Here is a 20,912-nt window from a genome sequence, read left to right as displayed (position 1 = left end):
GTTGCACATATCACTTTTCGATGAATTTTGTCATTCAAAAAAAAAAAAAAAAAAAAACATTCTAAAATTGAATACAATTAAAATTAAAATTTTTAAAAATAATTATTAAAAATAATAATGACAATATTATGACAATTAATAGGTAATATTAATAAATAATAATACGAAAAACGTAACAAATATGGCATCAATTAAATTAATTGCGTTGTACTAAATTGAATTTAGCTATTATACAAAATTCATTTTCTAAACATAATTCTTTAAATTAATAAATCTTAAATCTATAAGAAATTTGAGCAGTGAAAAATTCTATTTCTGTTAAAGCTTTGTACATTTCATTTCACTTTTAAAATTCTATTGCACATGCTCATTAAATTTGATATTATATTTCAAGTCATTATTATATTATAGCTATTATGACAAAAAAAAAAGAGAGAGAAGTTTAAAATTCTATGAGTGTCTTGATTTTTTTTTTTTAATCGAGTGCTCAAATATTCTACTTTTCTAAAAAGTAATTTTTAGATGCCTTACATATTTTATATAGTTTATCAAGTTTGAGCATCAATAGTATAAATAAAGTGTTTATAAAATACTTCAAGTTATACTATTTTTTTTCAGTGATTAAAAATGTTTCTAAAACATTTATCACGTTTACAATATATGATTGTATATAGTTTATACTATAAGAGATAGTAACGAGAAATTACTATCCAAATCATATTTTCACAAAGACAGAAAAAAATTTACTCTAATCCCTTCACAACAAAACTGATAGTAACACTGTACAAATATTTCTATTAATTATTAATCCTGCACTATTTAATTTCTTTTTCCCTGATTGATAATCGAATTTATTTCAAATTGTTCATAAAATGTTATAATTTTAATTATAATTTAATTATTGAAAGAAAAAAATTAATTTCGATTTACTGAAATAAAACCTGTATTTTTATCCCCAAATTTAGCAAATTTTCTATATATATATATATATATAGTAAAGATAAATATACGAAATTTCATGATATACATGAAAAAACATCTACATTGTATATAATAAATTGTAGATAGGATAGAAGATACAAAGACCATAGTGTAAAAGGGTGTACAAGATATTTCAGTCTCAAATAGCACAGGTTAAAAAGTCTTTCCCTATTTATACTTCCTACAATGTTTCACTGTTTGGCAAATATTCATCACATTTCTTCTTATATAATCATTTAAATTTTAAATGTACATAAACATTAAAAATCTCTTTACCAGGAATCACACTTGTTGTTGTTTATAATTATGCTATGACTTTACTTAATTCTGATGGTTCCACATAATTATTTAACACATGTGGCGCCTCATTGAATTCATCAAGTTCATCGCCATTATCAGCGCCTTGCGCTAACAGGAAGTATTGTTCGCTTCGCGTTGGCCACAATAAATGTGCCATAACACAGTAGGCAAAACAATCAGCTGAATATGTGATGCCTAAAAAATAAATTATTTATTTTAAATATTTTTAAAAGAAAATTTTTTTTCAATGAAATGAAAAAAAAAATACTAACCTAGTAAAAGTTTGAACCTCCAAAGTGCACTGACTTGAAGCGCAATAAGTGCAATGATCGGAAGATAAATGAACCAAACAAGTGACGATGCACCGAAATGAAGAAGAAAATTTAATTTTTGAGTATTATGCTCATACGTCATTGTATTTCGCAATTCAAATAAAAACCAAATCATAATGATACTGCGAAATAATAGAATAAACCATCCAGGCCATGTTTGATATTCATCAATGTCTTCAATGATATCAACTTCCGTCTTGTAAAAGAAGAAAAAAAAAATTAACATCTATTTTCATGATTCTGAAAAATAATTATTTTATCAAATTTCTCTCACCATATTCCAAACATACAACATAATATGTACAATCCCATAAAAGAGCCAAATTGTGAATACCAATGGTTTCCATGTTAATTCCATTCTTGTAACTGCCCATCCCTTGGCAAGTAAAAGCAACAGCAGCATAAATGAAGTCTGAAAAATATTAATAAAATATAAGAAAACAATTTTTCTTTTAAATTAAAAATTATTCACTAAAATTTCATTTAGTAAAGTGTGTCTTACACGTGAAAGAATATCAAAAATATCCCCGGCCGCTTCAAGTTGTTCGTAGCCAACGCCATCAAAGGCAAATTTAATTTCATGAATAACAATTAAGCACAATGCTATAAACTCTAATAGTAAACTTGCTGTAAATAATCTCGTAACTGGATGTTTTTGTAATCTTACTGCATAAATTTGTAGTGGCACTAATATGACGTAACACAAAAAGAACAATAAATAAAGTTCTATTGTATTTTGTCGATCATATGAAAATTGATAGCTAAAAGTATTTAAACTACTTGTATTTGGATTACCATTCACTAGCCAAATATCATAATCAAGTTTTACATTTTGTTCATAATGTTCCCATTTACATGTTGTCATGTTTCTATAACACGACACTAAACTAATATACCAAAAATTTGGTTGCCAAACATTTTCAATAGTGAATGTAAATTGATGATTTTTTATCACGTTCCATGGTTGTTCATCCTCGTCTATACATAATTTTCCCTTTGGACATGGTACACGTCTAGAAATAATTTTTCATTTATTAATTATATATATAAATTACAAATTTTGTCTTTCAGAAATTATTATTTACCTTAAAAAATCTTGACCCTCCTCGTTGCATTTAGAATCATAAGAACTTTGATTTAATGTACGAAACATCATTGCACAAGCTCTACTTTTATCTCGTATTTCACGATTATTGTAATATTCTAAAAAATGATCACGATCAAGAACAGCCAACGTGACAGGTACTGAGAGTTTCGATTTTGAGGTTATATTACCAAAAATATAACCATAAGTTTCTCTCTGTCGATGTTGATCGGTTTTTTGAAAACCAAATTTATTGAGAAATCGAAAAAATTCCTTAGTCTCAAATGTTCCACTAATATGAGTGGACATAACTGTTGAAAATTGACATATAAAAGCAAAACAAAACAAACACGACAATAGTCGAGCTGTCAAATATTCTCTGTTGTGTTGCATTTTTTCTGCTTTTTTTTCTCAATGGACGAATTGTGATTAAAAAATGAACTGTCAAGACAAAAATTGCGTAAGAATCCTTGTCATTCTTGTGAAATCAAATCCTCATAACTTTCACCGAGGAAACTTCCAACTAAAAAGTTCTTGACACTTTGTTCCCAAACAATCATACATATATATATATATATATATTTTTTTGTAACTTCAAATAAATCTCATTTTAATTGTTGATAACATTTGACAATTAATGCTCATAAGCACGAGATTATAATGTCACTTTCTTATAATATCGATTTTCCCCGCCCCTGTGGACACTAGAAAATTTCACTTTCTATTATTATAAATCACGTAATCTTGCAAACGTGTAACATAATGTTTACTGGATAGAAAACACTACAATTACATTAATACTGAATTTTATTCTGCATATGTATATAGTAGATATTAGATAAGAAAAGTTTTCTCTTTTGTTTTTGTTTTATGAAAACACGTCTTACGTCATTTCACAAAAATTATTCCACGTGGTCTTTATTAGTGTTGGTGTTGTAAAATGAATAGATTTTCTCATAATTAAATAGTATTTTCTACACAATATACTTCTTGTCATCTTCTTTTGTTAATTAAAATAGATGGATAAACAAAAATTCTTTTAAATGACATTCGAACATTATCACGACCTAACCTAAACATTTCTGACACTGACAGTACATAACCTAATCTGACAACTTTAAATCGATAGGTATCGATACTAGTGCCGTGGCATTTAAATATTCAAATTTATTCCTTTTGATAAAGAGACCAAATTTATTATTATTATTATTATTATTATTAGTGTTATTAATTAAAAAAAATTAATAATCTTCAAAAATATCATAGTTCTATGTTTGACAGGGTATTTAATTTTTAAATTAATTTTGAAAGGATCGATTCAATGTATCGATTCTTCCATCGATTTTTCGTGTATCGATATCTATTTCCGGTGTTTGAATTTAAATTTCTTGTGCGCATGTTTATTTGTTTTATTCAATTTTAAACAATGACGATTAATTAACTGAATTATTTTACTATATATTTCAATTTCAAATGTAAAGAAAGTTTTTTTCTTTATTTAAAAGAAAATTATTGTAAATATAATCCATTATTTAATTTTTTAAATGTCTAATCATAATAAAGTTAATTAATAGTTATAAAATTCAATTTAATAGCCACAGTTTTTACGAAAATTAAATAAAAAATTAAATAAAATGTTCTTTTCTTTAATTTAAAAATTTTTTTTAAAAGAACATTTTTTTGCACAATGTAAAAAATTAATTTTTAAAATGTCATTTATTTGGATTTATTCCTAACGAATGTTTTGCAGTAAATTTTATTTTAACTAATTATTCTATAATAATAATAATAATAATAATAATAATAATAATAATAATAATAATAATAATAAAAATTATTATTATAAATGGATAATTTGGTAATTTTATATAAAAAATTAAACAAATAGAAAAAAGAAATAAATTAATTAGCATTGAAAATAAATGAATAAATTGTGTAAAATAAAAAATGTTTTTTTTTTATTTTGCGCTTTAAAAAAAAATATTATTATCATAGGTCTGGGAATTCCCTGATCCATTTTATTTCACCTTGCAAAAGTTCAAACATATATACTAATCCATAGTGCAAGGTTCTATTATTATTTATTATTCTTTTGGACAAGAGTGTACAGGTTGAAAAATTTTTGTAACGGGGAAAGTGTAAGATTTTTGAGGGAAAAATTTTTCGTGTATTGGCATAATAATTTAGTCGTGGGAACATGGTACAGTCGACGTACTCACCGAATTGCTAAATAAGAGACACATCTGGAAACGATTTTCATGCCATAAAATTTTTGGTACCTGCTGAGCGTTTACACTGTGCACTCTCAAGAGGATCATTAAAGGTTTTATTTCCCTCTCTCTCTTACTCAGGAGAATTTACAACAACCTGCGTATATATATATATATATATATATATATATATATATACCCTGTCCTTATATATGTATATACCTATATATACTTTGTTTAAGAAACATCACACCTTGCTTATTCTTTTGGTCGGATTTTAATTTTACCTGCTGTTTAAAAAAAACAATTTTTTTTTTTTTATTTCAAAATAATATTAGTCAAAATAATAGAGGAATATTGAAAATGAAAAATGAATACACAGTAAATCGATTCTAAACTTTGGTTTTTTTATATGTTTAAAAAAAAGGGGACTAAAAATATTTTTTTTAATTTTGATTCAAGAAAAAACTGATGATTGTGATGTTTGTTATTTTTTGGAATAATTTTTTATTATGAAAATTTGAATTTATTAAACAAATTTAGTATTTTTTTTTCTTAATTTATAATTTTTTCGGTTTTAAATATTTATGAGAAATACAATTTTCTTTTTATCATTTTTTTTTTAATGTAAGGCCAATATTATTAAAATCAAACAAATTTTGTTTTCTTTTTTTTGTAAATAAATATTTGTTTAAATTTAATCAAGTTTTTGTTTGTTTGATATTGGGAATCAATTTTTATCAATACGCACGTGTCGAAAAAAACTAATTTTATTTTATATCTATAACTTTTTTATTTATCACTCTAAAATTAACAAATTTAATTTTAAACATTATTTAATTATTTTAATTAAAATATTTTAATTCACAAATTGTTATTTAATAAAATATATTTTTATAACAATAATAATATAATAAATTAAACAAAAACACAATATTTTACAGTAAAATTTTAATAAGTTTTTGAATCTTGGTAGATTGTTATAAATAAATTAGTTAATTATTATTATTTTTTCATTAGTCAAATTGTTATTATAAGTAAATGATTTGCAGTAAATGTAAACTGATTTATTGTTTAATTAAATTACAGTGTTTAAACTGTTTTTTTTTTTTTTTTTTAAATTATAATTTAGAAAAAAATTTAACTTTGAGATTTAAGAGAAACTTCGCTCGCGGTTCAGGATTTTTAAATTGTCTAATAAATACAAGAAATAATAATTTTTCTCACTTATCCAGGTTCGAGTGTATATATCCTTAAATGAAAATATATGGTTATTTTCTATAATTTTTTTTTTTCAAAGGGGATGAATATTGTGCAATTTTTTCTTTCTTTAAAGGATGCTGAGAAAGGATTTACCCTCTAATATGTGCGAATATAAAATTCGCACTTTCTCTTTATATGCCTCCCCCTTAAAAAAAAGATATACATATATCCAGATAAATACACTGTACCTCATTTTTAACTCTTGTGAGGGTAAAAGAGAGAGAGAGAGAGAGAGAGAGAGAAAGAGAGGTAGAGACGCAGGGGGATAAAAAAGAGGGAAAATATATAATAAGATAAAGGAAAGGTGGAAAATCTGATGATGGTGGGGTTGCTATACATAGAGTGGTTGTGAGGCGTGGCAACTGTACCAACCGACCCATTTCCTCTGTTGTATCTGTCCAATGGAACCAAGAGGCGTTATCTCCCAGAGCAACACGAACATGTTTCATCAGGTTCATGTCAATGTATATGTTCCGCAAAGAATGAATCGGAGGGGGAATAGCGAGAGAGAGAGAGAGAGAGGAGGAAGAAAGGCGAGAGAGTGTGATGAGAGCGAGCGAGCGAACGAGAGAGAGAGAGAGAGACCAGAAAGGATAATACATAACTCAGAATACATATAGCATTTGGGTACCAAGAAGAAGGGAATATGAGGCTTGGTTGATTGTTGGTCCATGCGCTGCGGGGAGTCCCTCGTGTACCGTGAACCCAGTTGTTATCCAAAAAACGTACGGCACTGATTTTAATTGGCATAAACAATATATAGTGTGCAACGCTAATTAATTTTTTCCTTCAAATTTTTTTTTGTTTTTTTTTTTAAATAAAACAAATACGTTACAGCATCCCTATAACGATATAATAATAGTCCTCCCTCATGGGAATGGAAATTTCATATATGAAAGTGATGTTTATAATTTAAACTTTTTCTTTAATTTCTTCCTTCTTTTTTATTAGTGATAAATTATCTTTATTCAAAACTTATTGTTATAAGATTAGGAATTTTTCATAATGTATACGAAAGTGAATATTTTACGAACAAAAATTTAGTGATTGCAACAATCCATCATCCAGAGGAAAAATAATAGTGCGACATTTTATGTGCGACGGTTATTATTAAAGACAAGAGTGAAATTTAAAATTAGTGCAATTATTTTAATGCATTATATATCATTATGGAATGTGAAGGAGAAGCAGTTTTTCAATAATTATTCACAAATTAGAAATAAACAGTAAATGCATAGAAAGCAATTTAAAAAGTATTTTCAGATTTAACACAAAAAAATTGATATATATAGTATAAATTTGGGAGAAATTTAATGATTGCTTTTTATTATAGAACAAACATTTGCATAACACTATATGTATAATAGATTACAGGTGTAAAACATTTAGAGACAATTTATTGTTATTACCCATAAAACTGTAAAATTTATACAACAGATGACTATCGGAATAGCGCAATTTCAACAAATGTTGTTGATGAATATTATAGTTGCCATATAATTATTCAAATAATTGATTGCAATTTCAATAACAATTCACTGCAAAATGATCTTTTATCACAAAATCATCTTAATAACATCTCTTTCATCTTAAAAGAAACTAATACTATATTTTAAAATATGCGGTTTTCCATAATGAACATCTTAAAAAATATAGCTTAATTAATACTATTTTTATAAATATTATATTACTTCTATTACTATAAAAAGAATACAAAGAATTGTTGTTGATGAAAAGCAGTATAGAAATTCATTTTAAATCATGGAAGTAAATTTTAAAAAGAATTTTAAACCGAATAAAATATAAACTCTACTAAATCTGAATCAGCGATAAATATATAACCATATATTCTAATTAGAATATATGCGATAATTTAAATTTCGCTGTTACAAATTTATTAGAATATTTATATTCTATTATATTTTATATATTTTTTTGTCCTATTTTCAAAAAATAAAATCAAGAAATTTTTTAATTTTCTTTTCTTTAAAATTAATGATTTATCAAGTGAGAATTTTTATTGATTAGTAGAAAAAATTATCAATATAGATACTGAGTGGTGTGTGATAAATTTTATGAAAAAACTGTGACAAGTATATATATTTAATTGTTCTCCATATATATTAATATCATAACGAAAAATGAGGTGGTTGGAACTACTTGCATTCAGAAAGAATATGATTCGAATATTAACAGATTTTCGAGTGCATTATTTGATAAAACTATTTTCAAAAGTGATTGTCAGTTGAAAAAGGTGACATTAGTATATATTCAGAGAGATTCATCCGGGAAAAATATCCGTCGGAAACCAAATGAAGTGGTTTATCATTGAAAAGGTATGGCTCATTTATTCATATATATATACACTATAATTTATAAAAAATAATAATTACTGTAAATAATACATCAGTATTTAAAAGTACTATATATTAATAAATAAAAATTTATTTCTCCTATAAAGAATATTTAAAGTTTATAAATAAATTTAATAAATAATTAATAAATATTTATTAAATATTTATTAAATTATATAAAGAAATATTTTATTAATTACCTCATAATAATTATAATAGAATATAATAAAATATATAAACTAATATTAAACAAAAAAATTAAAATCTGATAAAAAAAAATTTCCATTATTTTGTAATAATTGAAATTTTCATTTTTATGTAAATATTTATTCTATAATTTATATTAAAATCAAATGATACACAGTTGCCGGGTAAAGAGGTAAAAATTTCTTTGCCCCGTTACTTGAGTCACTTTTATCCCATTTTATCAGAAAATTAAATATAATTTGATAATTTTTTGTTTAAAAAATATGTATATATATATATATATATATATATATATATAAAAAAACGTTGCACATAAATTTGTGTGCAATGTAAAGAGCCATATGTAACAGAAATACAATAGGGGTAGGTCTGATCGGCACGCGCGACGCTTTGTCACGTTCCTAATAGATATAGAGTGTGACTCGTATATAGCCCTTGAAAGTCATGCTTCGTTATACTATATAAATGATTAGTATCATTCACAAAGTATAATTCGCATTGATTGTGGAAAAAAAATAAAATTCTCTTTTTTCGATAAATTAAAAAAAAAAATCATTTACTTTTATTGACGCACCCCAGAAAACAAAATTATATTTTTCTCAAAGTTAAATATATAAATATTTGTTTATTTCAAATAAATTTTATTTGAACTAAATAAATTTTAATTTAAATAAATTTTAATTTAAATAAATTTTAATTTAAATAAATTTTAATTTAAATAAATTTTATTTGGTTCTAATAAATTTTATTTAGTTCAAATAAATATTGTTCAGTTCAAATAAATATTTATTTAGTTCAAATAAAAATTATTCAAATTTAAATATAACTTTTCTTGCCCAAGTGCAAAATATTTCTATTATATATGAATTACAAGATCATTTTTTATCATTTCGATATTTGCAATTCAATAAACATTAGAAACAAACTTATTTTCTTTACTTTAATAACATTGATATTTTTTAACAAATATATAAATATATATATATATATATATATATATAGCTTTTATTTGTGCGCGAACGGATAATTTTATTGTTTGAAAATTCCTTTTGTTTTACAATATATAGTTGTTATATTTTCACAGTCACGAACCCGATAACATATATCTCCTTCTTTGTGGTGTAAAATAACTTTTGAAACATTGTTTAAATAATTTCACAAATATATATATATATATATTGAGTCGCAAGTTAATTTAAATATTCTAATATATTGATTATTGCTTGTGCGTATTTACAAATTATAAATTTTTAAATAAAAAAAAAAAATAATAATAATAAATATACTCTGAAGACTAAAAGAGAAAAAGATGCTGGTAAATTGTTCGAAATTTTACCTTTTGAATATAATTTTAAAGATTTTAAGATTGTATTACGTTGATGCCCGCATAACTTTATATTTCTTCAATACGCGATCTAATGTCTCATTTATTTATCATCTTTCACCCTTCTTTTTATGAAAACTCATCGTATTCAAGGTTAACAAAATACATAGGTTTGTTCTTAGTTTTTTTTTTTTATTTCAAATTTCAATAATTTAATTTTATTCATAATTTTAAATAATCATATTATAATCAAAAAGAAATTTATTTCGATAAGACAATAAAAAAAAAAGTTGTGACAAATCAACATTTTTTAAATCACAATTTTACAAATAATCGCGGTTTAATTATTTTTGATAAAAATTAAAATATTCAATTCTACTGATATTTTAATTTTATATATTTTCACTTTTTTTTTACAATTTTAATAAATTCATTTTTTAGATATTCACGAAAAATGTGTTTAAAAATAAAAGTGAATTATATAAATCTTAAAAGCTAAATTTAGAGTATTTTCTTAACGATTGTAAAGCTGCGAGCTAAAGGGTTAAATGAGAATAATATCGATTCGTAAAAACGACGCTAAAATTAAAACTTTATAAAAGTTTATTTATTTTTTTTTTTTTGAGAAATTTTGGAAATTTTGGTATTTAACCGCGCGCGCGCGCTTCTAATTTAAAAAAAGCATAGAACAGAAGTTAAAGTAAATAGTTTAGGTATATATAAAGAAATATATAACGAATCCAAAAAAACAACCGGATAAAGGCGTGTCGTTTCCTAAAGTAATTTGTAAAGTTTCCCCTTAAACGTGATCTTTTCCCATGTAACTCACCCCCCTCATCTTCAACCCCCCTCCCCATTTCTAACACCCTTAAATGCTTATATCGAGGTGACAATATTCTCCACAAAACTTGTGTATGTCTTTACAGCTGTTTGACTCTGTTTTATCCACGTGCTTTTTTTCACTATTCCAAATTTTATATTTATTATCACTATATATTTTCCAATTTCAACCCAGATATATTTACAAACTTTTTTTCATTATTCCCTAAAGTTTTAATTTATATATTGCTGTTATAAACAGAATTTTTTTTTTTTTTTTTTTTGTAAATTCAAAAAAATGTTTGTTTTTGTGAAAATATAAAAAAGATTTTAAACTAATTTCACCAGTGAACTGAACCGCATTTTAGAAAATTTAAAATTAATATTTTAATAAATAAATAAATTTTTTATTTACTTTCTGTTTTTCTGCACTTGAATTTATGTATATTAAAATTTAAAAATTTTGGAAATAAAATGTATATGGTGTGAAATGACGATAATTGTAATGGTACTTGGAGGCCAACTATATAGGTATAGTGCTAATAATAGTGAGTATATGTACCAGCAATATACCAATAATTGAATGAGTAAGGCATACAACATCCTGGCACGTGCGTAAACAGCTCTTACGTAATTCAGAGTGGCACTATAAACTTATTGGAGTCTCTCGAAATATCTTCATATTTTTACGGGCGCAAAATAAAAAAAAAATTAAGTACACCAAACTTTTGCTCTTCTTTTTCCATATATTTAAAATCTATTTTATTTTTAATAGAAAAAAAAGAAGAAGAACAAAATTAATGAAAAATTGTTATATATTTAATAAATAATTGAATAATATATTCTAAAATTAAAACAATTTATTCATTATTTTTTGTGTATATTTTATTATTTTTCACATACTCGTAAAAAGATTCATTAATTTGAAAATAAAATTGCCCCGAAATTTTTTTTTCGTTGATAAGCGATTCAAATGATTTCTGTCAACGAGAAAATAATTAATAGCTCTTCAAAGACTCTTGTTACAGTCGCAGTGTGTGTATATAATAAAAATTCGAGTGTGAACGTAAATTTTGTAATGTGTCATTTTATTGGACTTTTTTTTAAAAAACTATCCGCGTCTCTTTTATATATATTATTTGAACGCACAAATGAAAGAAATCAATTGTATACAATTTTCGAGTATATATATATATATATATATATATATATATATATAGAAAATTTGAAACAAAGGCCACCTCTATTCCATCTAAGATCTAACAATATTTTTTATTATTTTTTTCCTAATTTTAAAATTCGAATTAAATTACTAAATAATTGTGCGGATAGAAAATTTTTAATTCAAAAGTAAAAAAAGTTGGAAAAATTAGTATAGCAAATATATTCATCCTATAGAGCTAAATTTGATTCAAATAAATTTTTATTTTTTTTTAAATAAATATTTATTTCTTGCAAATAAATGTTATTTCATTTAAATTTAAAAATTTTATTAATGACAAATAAAATTTTTTATATTTATAAAATAGAAATTAGACTCTGAGATATAAATATATCCGTTTATTTAACTTAAATATATTATATTTGTTTCAAATAAAACTTGAGGAAAAAATTATCAGTACTTCCTATATATATGTAATATTTAAAATTCCGGAAATGAATTTAACGGATTTTAAACATTTTCGTGGTTTTGTTATAACACACCCACAGGAATCAAGTATATAATGTGTCAAGAAGTCGAGAGATTTTTGACCGCTCTTTTACTATAAGCCGACTAATCGAAAGGGCATGTGTAGAAACACGAAATTCGACACTTCCTAAACATCCTTTAAATTTTTTACTTGATGACCTTTTAGGAATTTACAGCATTTAACCTTAGAAATATATTTTCCATAAAAAGAAAAAAAAATGCGACCAAAAAAAAAAAAACTGTTTATATGCAGTAAATCATATTCTTGACGGATATTCACACTTTTTTTTTATGGCACGCGAGCTAAAATTTTTAATTACCGGAAAAGAGAAAATACATTTCAATATAGTACATGAAAATTATCAACCATAACAAAAGTGTAAATTTATATTCTTTTATTTAAACATATAATTAATTTATAAAAAATATATTAATTTAATTATTATAAAATAATTGTTATTATAAATTCAAATTTTGTTGTTTATTTTAATCGTTCGTGACTTTTTTTTATATAAACAATAATGTTTATCAAAAAAAAGTAAAATGTGAAATAAACATTCAAAAATGTATTAAGAAATTGACACGAGTGTTATTAAATCATAATGCATCATTAATGTTTTTCCGGGGTTATTATCCTCTCTGTCTCAATAATATATATATATGTATATACCATGATTCTTGGATGTCAAGTTTTTTTCATTCGCAGATTTAGTTTCGCGATATTTGAAAGAATTATCCTCTTTTTATCATTAAAATCACTTCCACATTTTTTTCATTATTTAATTTAATTTTGTTAAATATTTGCACACAAAAAAAACAAACAACAATAATTCTTATTGTAATAATAATTATTATTATTTATCATTATTTATATAATTTTATTGTTTGTAATTATAAATTTATTTAATAAAGACCTAATAAAAGATGTATATTAAATAAATAAATATAAATATATTTAAACTTATCTAGTAAAAAATTATATTTATTTATCTGTTACAATGTAAATATTTATTATTTATTTAAATCAAAATAATTTTATTGATTTACAAATTGTTATGGTTTAGAAGAATTTTTTGATGCGTGGAATATTTGAGTATAATCGTAAAATGAAAGAACACCCGTAACCAGAGCCAAAGAACTTTGTGAATAGTAAAAAAGATCTCTCAGAGGTCGACATGGTCCCTTAACCCTTTTGAAGTGTGAGATTTAAAATTTTCTTTTCTTCTTTTTTTCTAATTTAATTATTTTAATTTATAATTTTTTTTTTAATTTTAAAAATAATAAAAAATTTTTTGTTTAAAAATTTTTGTTTTTAATAATTATAAAATAAAAACTGTTGAACACTTGGATATCATTGTAGGATATCTTTAAATCTACTTTGAATCTTTATAGGATGTCGAGCTCGGCAAGTTTGTAGCACTTCTGATGATGCATTGTCAGCAACAATATACATTGTTATCGGACTGTTAGCCAAGGTTACATAGTCTTGAAAAAGTTTCTTTTAAATAAAAAAGAAAAAAAAAATTCTCTACCGAATGATAAACAAATATGATGAAAATTTTCCATTATACAAATCAGTATTGACATTTTTTTTAAAGATAAAATAAAATTTTGAAAGAATTTTTTTTAACTCGCAAATAGAAAATTTTAATTTATTTTGCTACTAAATAAAAATTGTTTGTTAAATATAATTAATTAATTTAATTATACATTTTCATTTTTTAAATTTAATATAATTCTATGTTCTATATGAAAAATGTTTTTGATTGTGAATTTTTTTTTCAAAAAACAAACTTTTTCATTGTACGTATATATATTTATACAACAATAATTGTTAAATTAATGACTGTCAGCAAAAATGGGGGAAAAAAAATTACTGAATAAAAACACGAGTCTAATAAAAAAATTTAAAAATTTGCCACCATTGCAAATAAATATGTTAAAGTTGTCACTTCTCTTCCGGGTTTATGTATATATATAAATCTTATGTGCGGTCTGCTTTCGAGCGATTAGGATTTTACTGACAATTTTTTTTATTTTCACGTTTAGAAAGAAAAAAAAATTTACGATAATCAACGTAAATTTTTTTTTATACCATTAAGTTGAAATTTGAAATAATAATAATTTTCAATAATTTAAAAATAATTTAAAAACTTTAGAAAACAAAAGTTAATGATTTTTATTTATTAAATAAATTTTTTTTATTTATCAAATAAATCAATAATTTTTGTTTATTAAGTAAATTTTTATTTATTTAAACAGAGGGGTAAAAATAATAATAATAAAAAAAAAGTGTTTTTTAAAGTCCGTCGGCATATAACTATTCGACTGGAAGACTTTATACAGTCTCCGCACCGAAAAAAAAATCCTCTTGTTTCAAGAGGATTCCTCTTATTTCAATGCATATTTTCCTCTAGTATATGCTGCAAAAGGATGTCCTCTAGGTTTAAGAGGATTGTCCTCTATGTAAAATTATGCCTCTTAATTTAAGAGGATACTCTTATTTTAAAAGGAAAATATCATCTTAAAAAGAACTCTGAAATAATAAAAATGCAATCATCTAATTTTTATGTCATAGATATAATCTATAAAATTAAAAGGAATAAAATTTGTTATTCCATGATTTACAACTATTTGAGTATAAATAAATTGAAATTGATTTTAATTTTTTTGAATAAATCAACTAAATCTATTTTTAATAATATTTTTATGCGCAAAACATATAATTCATTAAATTTGAAAATTTATTTTAAATAAATTTTAAATAAAATTAAGATAAATAAAAATCGTAATAAAATAAAATTTTAAATAGCATAACCTCAAAATTATTTAAATTTTTTTAAAAATTACTTTTAAAAATTCCTTTTACCTTCAAAAATAGGCATGTATTGGGTATGTTGCAACTCTATCAAGATATTTAAAAGATTATTATTATCCATTTTGTTTAATTCCCCTTTTTTTACACAGAAACTAAAACTTTTTTACGCATGATATGCGATTTATGACGCAATCATCTTTGCGCATGAGCGAATTTCTATGGGAAATCCTCTAAGAATTTAGAGGAATATTCTTAAACATAGAAGATTATTCTAAATTCTAAGAGTATTATCTTTATTCTAAAAAGATTATTCTGAATATAAGATGAATGCCCTAGAATAGTCCTTTTGTTTCGATCCTCTTGAAATTAGAGGAAAATATTCTTATTTAAAGAGTAATACTCTTGTTTTAAGAATAAAATTCAAGAGGATTCTGTAAGAGGAATTTTCCTCTGAATACAAGAATATTTTTTTTTCGGTGCGGTCATTCGATTCGCTTTATGAAGTAAAACTTGTGACTCTCTCGTCTTGTTTCTATACATACATTAAAGTCTTCAAAGATGCGTGTGAAGAAATGACCGCGAATGGTGAACGAAACTAACGAATGACCATTCGGGAAAGGTTCACTCGTCATTTCTCAATTTTTTTCACGAGCAATGCATCTTTTGTCATATATATTTTTCATATTTTGCAAATGTCTCATCTTTCAAATATACATTTAAAAAAAAGCAATAATACTGCAAATAATAATAATAATAATAATAATCCGAAAAAAATTTATTTGATTCAAATAATCAGTTACTTAACTATTATAAAATATAAATATTTAATTAAACCAAATAATTTTTATTTGAATTAAATAAAACTGCATTTAGAACAAATATAATTTAATTGGCTGATATAATAATTATTAAATATTTATTTGATAATAGTAATCAATTATTTGAATGTGAATCAAATAAAAAAAAATTTTTCTTAGAATAAATTTGAAACATAATATATATGTTCTTTCAAGAACAGGGAAATTGAAAAAAATCAAATCTCATTATATTTTTTGTGAAGATTATTTCTGTTTGTAGCGGTTCGTAAACTATATATATATTTGAGGGTGTAAATTTCACGCATTCCCGATAAGTTTCGCCAGTCTTTACGTCTTATTATCACCTACACGCTTTCGACCTTTCACTTCGCGTTATATATCAAAATATAAGATCCGTGGATCTCATTTATTCGCCGCGACAAATCAAAAGTTTGATAAGCGTGGACAATTCAAATTTGCGATCACATCTTTATACTTTCAAAGAGATAAAAAAAAATATATAAATTTTCTCTTTGAAAATATATAATTGCGTGTAATTTAAAACGATTTTTCATATAGATGACTTAAATTATTAAAAATAATTTTATATTTCCATTCAAATGTTATTAAACTATTATATAAAAATTTACCTTTTTTATAAGATGCATTATACACATCATTTTTTATGGATGCATATATATACGGAAGACCATACTGTGTGACATCATTCAACTTGGAACGTGACCAAGTAGAAAAACAGACAAGACCAATTACCCATTTTTGCACGGAATTATCGTGGTGACCAAGATAATGTTGTCATGTTTTCACCTAAAAAGAAAAAATACAATACATATTATTGGAGTATTTTTCAATTTTGATTATATTGTTCAAGAATTTTAAATATTTCGCGATATATATATACACACATAGTAAAAAGAAAGTCTTATTTTAAGATAAGACTGAAATTCAGTACTGCTAATCAAGATGTTCAATCAATTGCGTAAATTCAGTATAAAGACTGCCTTAAAAATTTTGCATCTTAAAATAACATTTTTTTCTGCTTTAAATTAAGTCTTTTTTCTGTCTTAAAATAAGACTTATTTTCTGCCTTCCAATAAGACTTCCTTTCTGTCTTTATAAGATATATACTCTCTCAATCTGAATTAGTGACTCACTTTTTGCTTCTCAATTAGTAAAATTTTACTAATTATTAGTAACTTTTACTAACAATTAGTAAAATTTAACTAATTCTAAAGCAAAAAGTGAGTCACTAATTTCAATTAGTAAACATTTTTACTAATTCAGATTTAGAGAGTACACTTTTTTTTTTACTTTGTATATATACGAATCAATAACGCGTTAAAAGTAGCAGTTATATTCTTATTTTAAGAAATACATCTTAAAATAAGAATATATATGTATTCCTTAAATTAAGAAAGATTCCTTATTCTAACTTTATCCTTAAATATAATCTAACATAACTAAGAGAAAATTTTATTTTAATAGATGAAATTAGTCTTAATTTAAAATGCAATATTTTTAAGACAAATTTTTACTGAAATTATATACAGTGCTTTTGTATATATATATATATGTATAAATTTTATTCTTTCAAATAAAGATTTTTTTCCCTTGAATTATAATATTTTGTTAAAAATGTTGCATCTTAAAATAAAATTTCTTTCTTTCCTTAAAAAAATAGTTTTTCAAAATTGAAATTATTTTCTTCTTCAAAAAACTAAGAATATTTGTAATTAAAATAAATATTAATTTCCTTTAAAATATAGAAGACTGCAAACAGTTGTAAAAAAAATTTCATTTTCCTACACACAAAGATGCCATGTAGAGCATCAGTAAAGCGTTAGGCTTATGTGAAGAAGTATAACAATTAGAGTAACAGCAATTCTTAACCCTCCGCGCACGAGACTTTTAACAACCTTCCGCACTTTTAAACTAAAAGTGCACCTTGAAAAACTGTTTGTGTGTGTGTGTGTGTGTGTGTGTGTGTGTGTGTGTGTGTGTGTCATATATGTACATGAATTTTCAACATTAAAAAATCTTTTGTATACATGAAAGGTGCTATTATACAAAGAAAAATATAAGACAATTTGCGCGCGACGTGTGAGGGATGAAATAGCTCGATTTGAGAGTTTCAAATAAGGGATCGAGTTTCGAGGCTGAAATAACCTACCGACAAGGGACTATATATATATATATATATATATATATATATATATATATATATATAATATAACGGATTGTTAGCGTTCAAATTTTCTATATGTGTGTGAAGTTGAAGGAACCAGTCAACTCTCTGCTAAACTTAGAGTCACCCCTCACCCCTAAAATATATATATATAGGCGAGGCTGTCGCCCTTTTCATCGATATGTTACCCGCCCATAGACAACCCTAAACTATATAAAGTCACTTCAGAGGAGAGTTTCGACGTTAAGTGTGACTGATCGTTTGGTTACTATATAACTCAAAATTCAAAATGGCGATATACTGCCATTTCCTGAAAATATTTTCCAAAATAAATATAATACAGAAAAAAACGAGTTTCAAAATAATATTGTTTTAATAAACATTTCTTTTTTTCATTCCTGCGATGCTAATGTTATAGAAACAAAATTTAAACAATTTAGAAAAATAAAGTATTTAATATTTTTTTCCTTTTTTTTTCTAAATGAAAAAAAAAAGTTTTGCCTATATTTAATTTATCTTTCTGATTAAAAAATGATAAATATTATTATCAAAGTATGTTTATTTTTTCATATAGCAAAAAAAAAAAAAAAAATGAAGATATTTCGATTATATTCTCCGAAGGGTGCAATGATATATTATTAATGAAACTTGTAAAAAAAGTTACTGATGACTTTCTTTATATAGTTATCAACGAAAAGTCATATATATAATAAAATACAAAAAGAAAATTTAGTTTACTTTTGTCAGAGATAAACAGATCAGAAAATAATAAAGGATAAAAAAGTTTTATCACTTTCATTTTTCTTTTTCTCACGTTATTATCTCGGGTAAATTGTCGTTCTACACATCCAATAATGAAGTAAACTTTCATAAAAAAAAAATATGTGGAAGTTTTTTTTCCATCACAGAAAATTAAAAGGCATTAAAATAAGCTGCAACGCTTATTATTTTAATCCAATTTTGCTTCTTTTAATCCATTTTGGTATTAAAATAAGCAAAATTGGATTAAAATAATAAGCGTTGCAGCTTATTTTAACCTTTACTTGACACACTTTTTCTGAGTATCATACTTGACACATTGGGGTTTTTTGTACCCCATCGACAAAAATCATCATGAAAAATAAAATATTAAATATATCTACTTCAATTTTTTTTTACATATTCTTGAGAGGTATCTTCTGAAAACTATATAAGTTATATAGTAGAATATTCAAAGTAAGTATTTTTAAAAAATTGGAAAACGTGAGGTATTTCGAGAAAAATTGGTAAGAATGGAAAAACGTGGGGTATTTTGTACCCCAGTGTGTCAAACAAAGGTTAATGCCTTTTAATTTTCTGTGATATTATTTTTTTATTGATCAAAATTAACTTTTTAAAATAAAAATAAAATAATTAAATTAATTTAAATAAAATAATTACATTATTTTATTTCATAACATTATACATAATTTTTTGAAAATCGAAATACAACACATATATAGTAGAATATATGATAAATGATCATAAATTGCTCTGCTTGTCATATAATGTATCATATAGAAGAAGAGATATTTTCATCATTTGTTCTCTATAATATATATAAAGCAAGAACATATCATTTGACATCCCCATATATAGTGCACAGAGGATTAAACTTTCTAGGTAATGCCAGGGCACGCAATATGCTAATAATTTTGATTCCCAGCTATACATTATATTGTTATATCATATTTGATGTCACAAAGACTTTCCGACAACACATGTGGTTTCATTATTATTACAAATAGTATATATGTTTATAAAAAATGCATTTTAGTTCGAATCTCTTTAAAAAAAATCCCTGTCATAATTTTTATCGGGGGTTTTTAATTTTTCACATATACAATATTTTATATATATATAAAAAAAAAATATAGAGAATATAATTGCAATACGAATACTTTTTAACTCGCGAATTTTCTGTATGAAAATAATTCCAACAGTTTCACGAAGCATCGTTGTGTATTTTCTATATAAATCTATATGCGGGTAAATATTGTCCCTTTTGAATCGCGTTACGCACTCTCTATATTTATTCAAAAACTTGCAGGCTTTATTATTAATATCCAGAATGGTAAATAAATTCGTCTGCTTTTTTCAATGCAAAATAACTATATAGATAATTTTATTATAAAAAAAAAAAATAATAATAGCAATAAATCACCTGAACCTAATGTTTGAAAAATTTTTAATTTTCAAAATAAATTTTAATTCCTAATTTCTTTATTTTCAGTAGTTTCAGTAAATTTAGTTAGATTAAAATTTATTTACCTAAAGTTTTAGTAAAAACACAGAAAATTAAAAGGCATTAAAATAAGCTGTTGCAGCTTATTATTTTAATCCATTTTGGTATTAAAATAAGCAAAATTAGATTAAAATAATAAGCGTTGCAGCTTATTTTAATGCCTTTTAATTTTCTGTCAAGTGACTAATTTAGTGAAATTTTTTTTACTAATTTAAATTAGTATAGCTCACTTTTTACTATATAATTCAGATTTAAAGAGAGAGA

The 20,912-nt window shown here is 23.9% G+C and overlaps 2 protein-coding genes across 7 annotated transcripts in view; one reads left to right on the top strand and one right to left on the bottom strand.

Annotated features, from left to right (window-relative positions):
• Nucleotides 1-1,234: 1,234 nt before the first annotated feature.
• On the bottom strand, nucleotides 1,235-16,995 carry LOC127277345 (integral membrane protein GPR180). 2 transcript variants are annotated; one of them, XM_051298430.1, is made up of 6 exons: nucleotides 16,830-16,995; nucleotides 2,699-3,401; nucleotides 2,116-2,626; nucleotides 1,888-2,025; nucleotides 1,554-1,809; nucleotides 1,235-1,476 (listed from the first exon to the last, which is right to left on the bottom strand). In XM_051298430.1, exons 2-6 carry the CDS (start codon nucleotides 3,088-3,090, stop codon nucleotides 1,286-1,288), a joined length of 1,488 nt encoding a protein of 495 aa, XP_051154387.1. In that variant the 5' UTR covers nucleotides 3,091-3,401; nucleotides 16,830-16,995; the 3' UTR covers nucleotides 1,235-1,285. The 2 variants fall into 2 exon arrangements, with proteins under 2 accessions (XP_051154387.1, XP_051154377.1); XM_051298420.1 differs by lacking the exon at nucleotides 16,830-16,995 and having other exon boundaries at nucleotides 2,699-3,808.
• The window catches only part of LOC127277299 (single-minded homolog 2), a 32,611-nt gene continuing 18,433 nt past the window's right edge, over nucleotides 6,735-20,912 (top strand). Inside the window, exons 1-2 of one of the 5 annotated variants that reach the window (XM_051298366.1) lie at nucleotides 6,735-6,895; nucleotides 8,220-8,506. The gene's annotated coding sequence lies outside the window, so the exon portion shown is untranslated. Of the gene's footprint in view, nucleotides 7,424-8,198; nucleotides 8,507-20,912 lie in introns of all 5 variants that reach the window. The other 4 variants (XM_051298359.1, XM_051298341.1, XM_051298332.1 and 1 more) reach the window with 4 other exon arrangements.

Source organism: Leptopilina boulardi, unplaced genomic scaffold, assembly GCF_019393585.1.
Source record: "Leptopilina boulardi isolate dan_hultmark-lab unplaced genomic scaffold, ZJU_Lbou_2.1 LbouV2_110, whole genome shotgun sequence".
Classification (NCBI taxonomy): Eukaryota; Metazoa; Arthropoda; class Insecta; order Hymenoptera; family Figitidae; genus Leptopilina; species Leptopilina boulardi.
The sequence above is the reverse complement of the archived record's forward strand: the minus strand, read 5'-3'. Positions and strand labels throughout refer to the sequence as shown.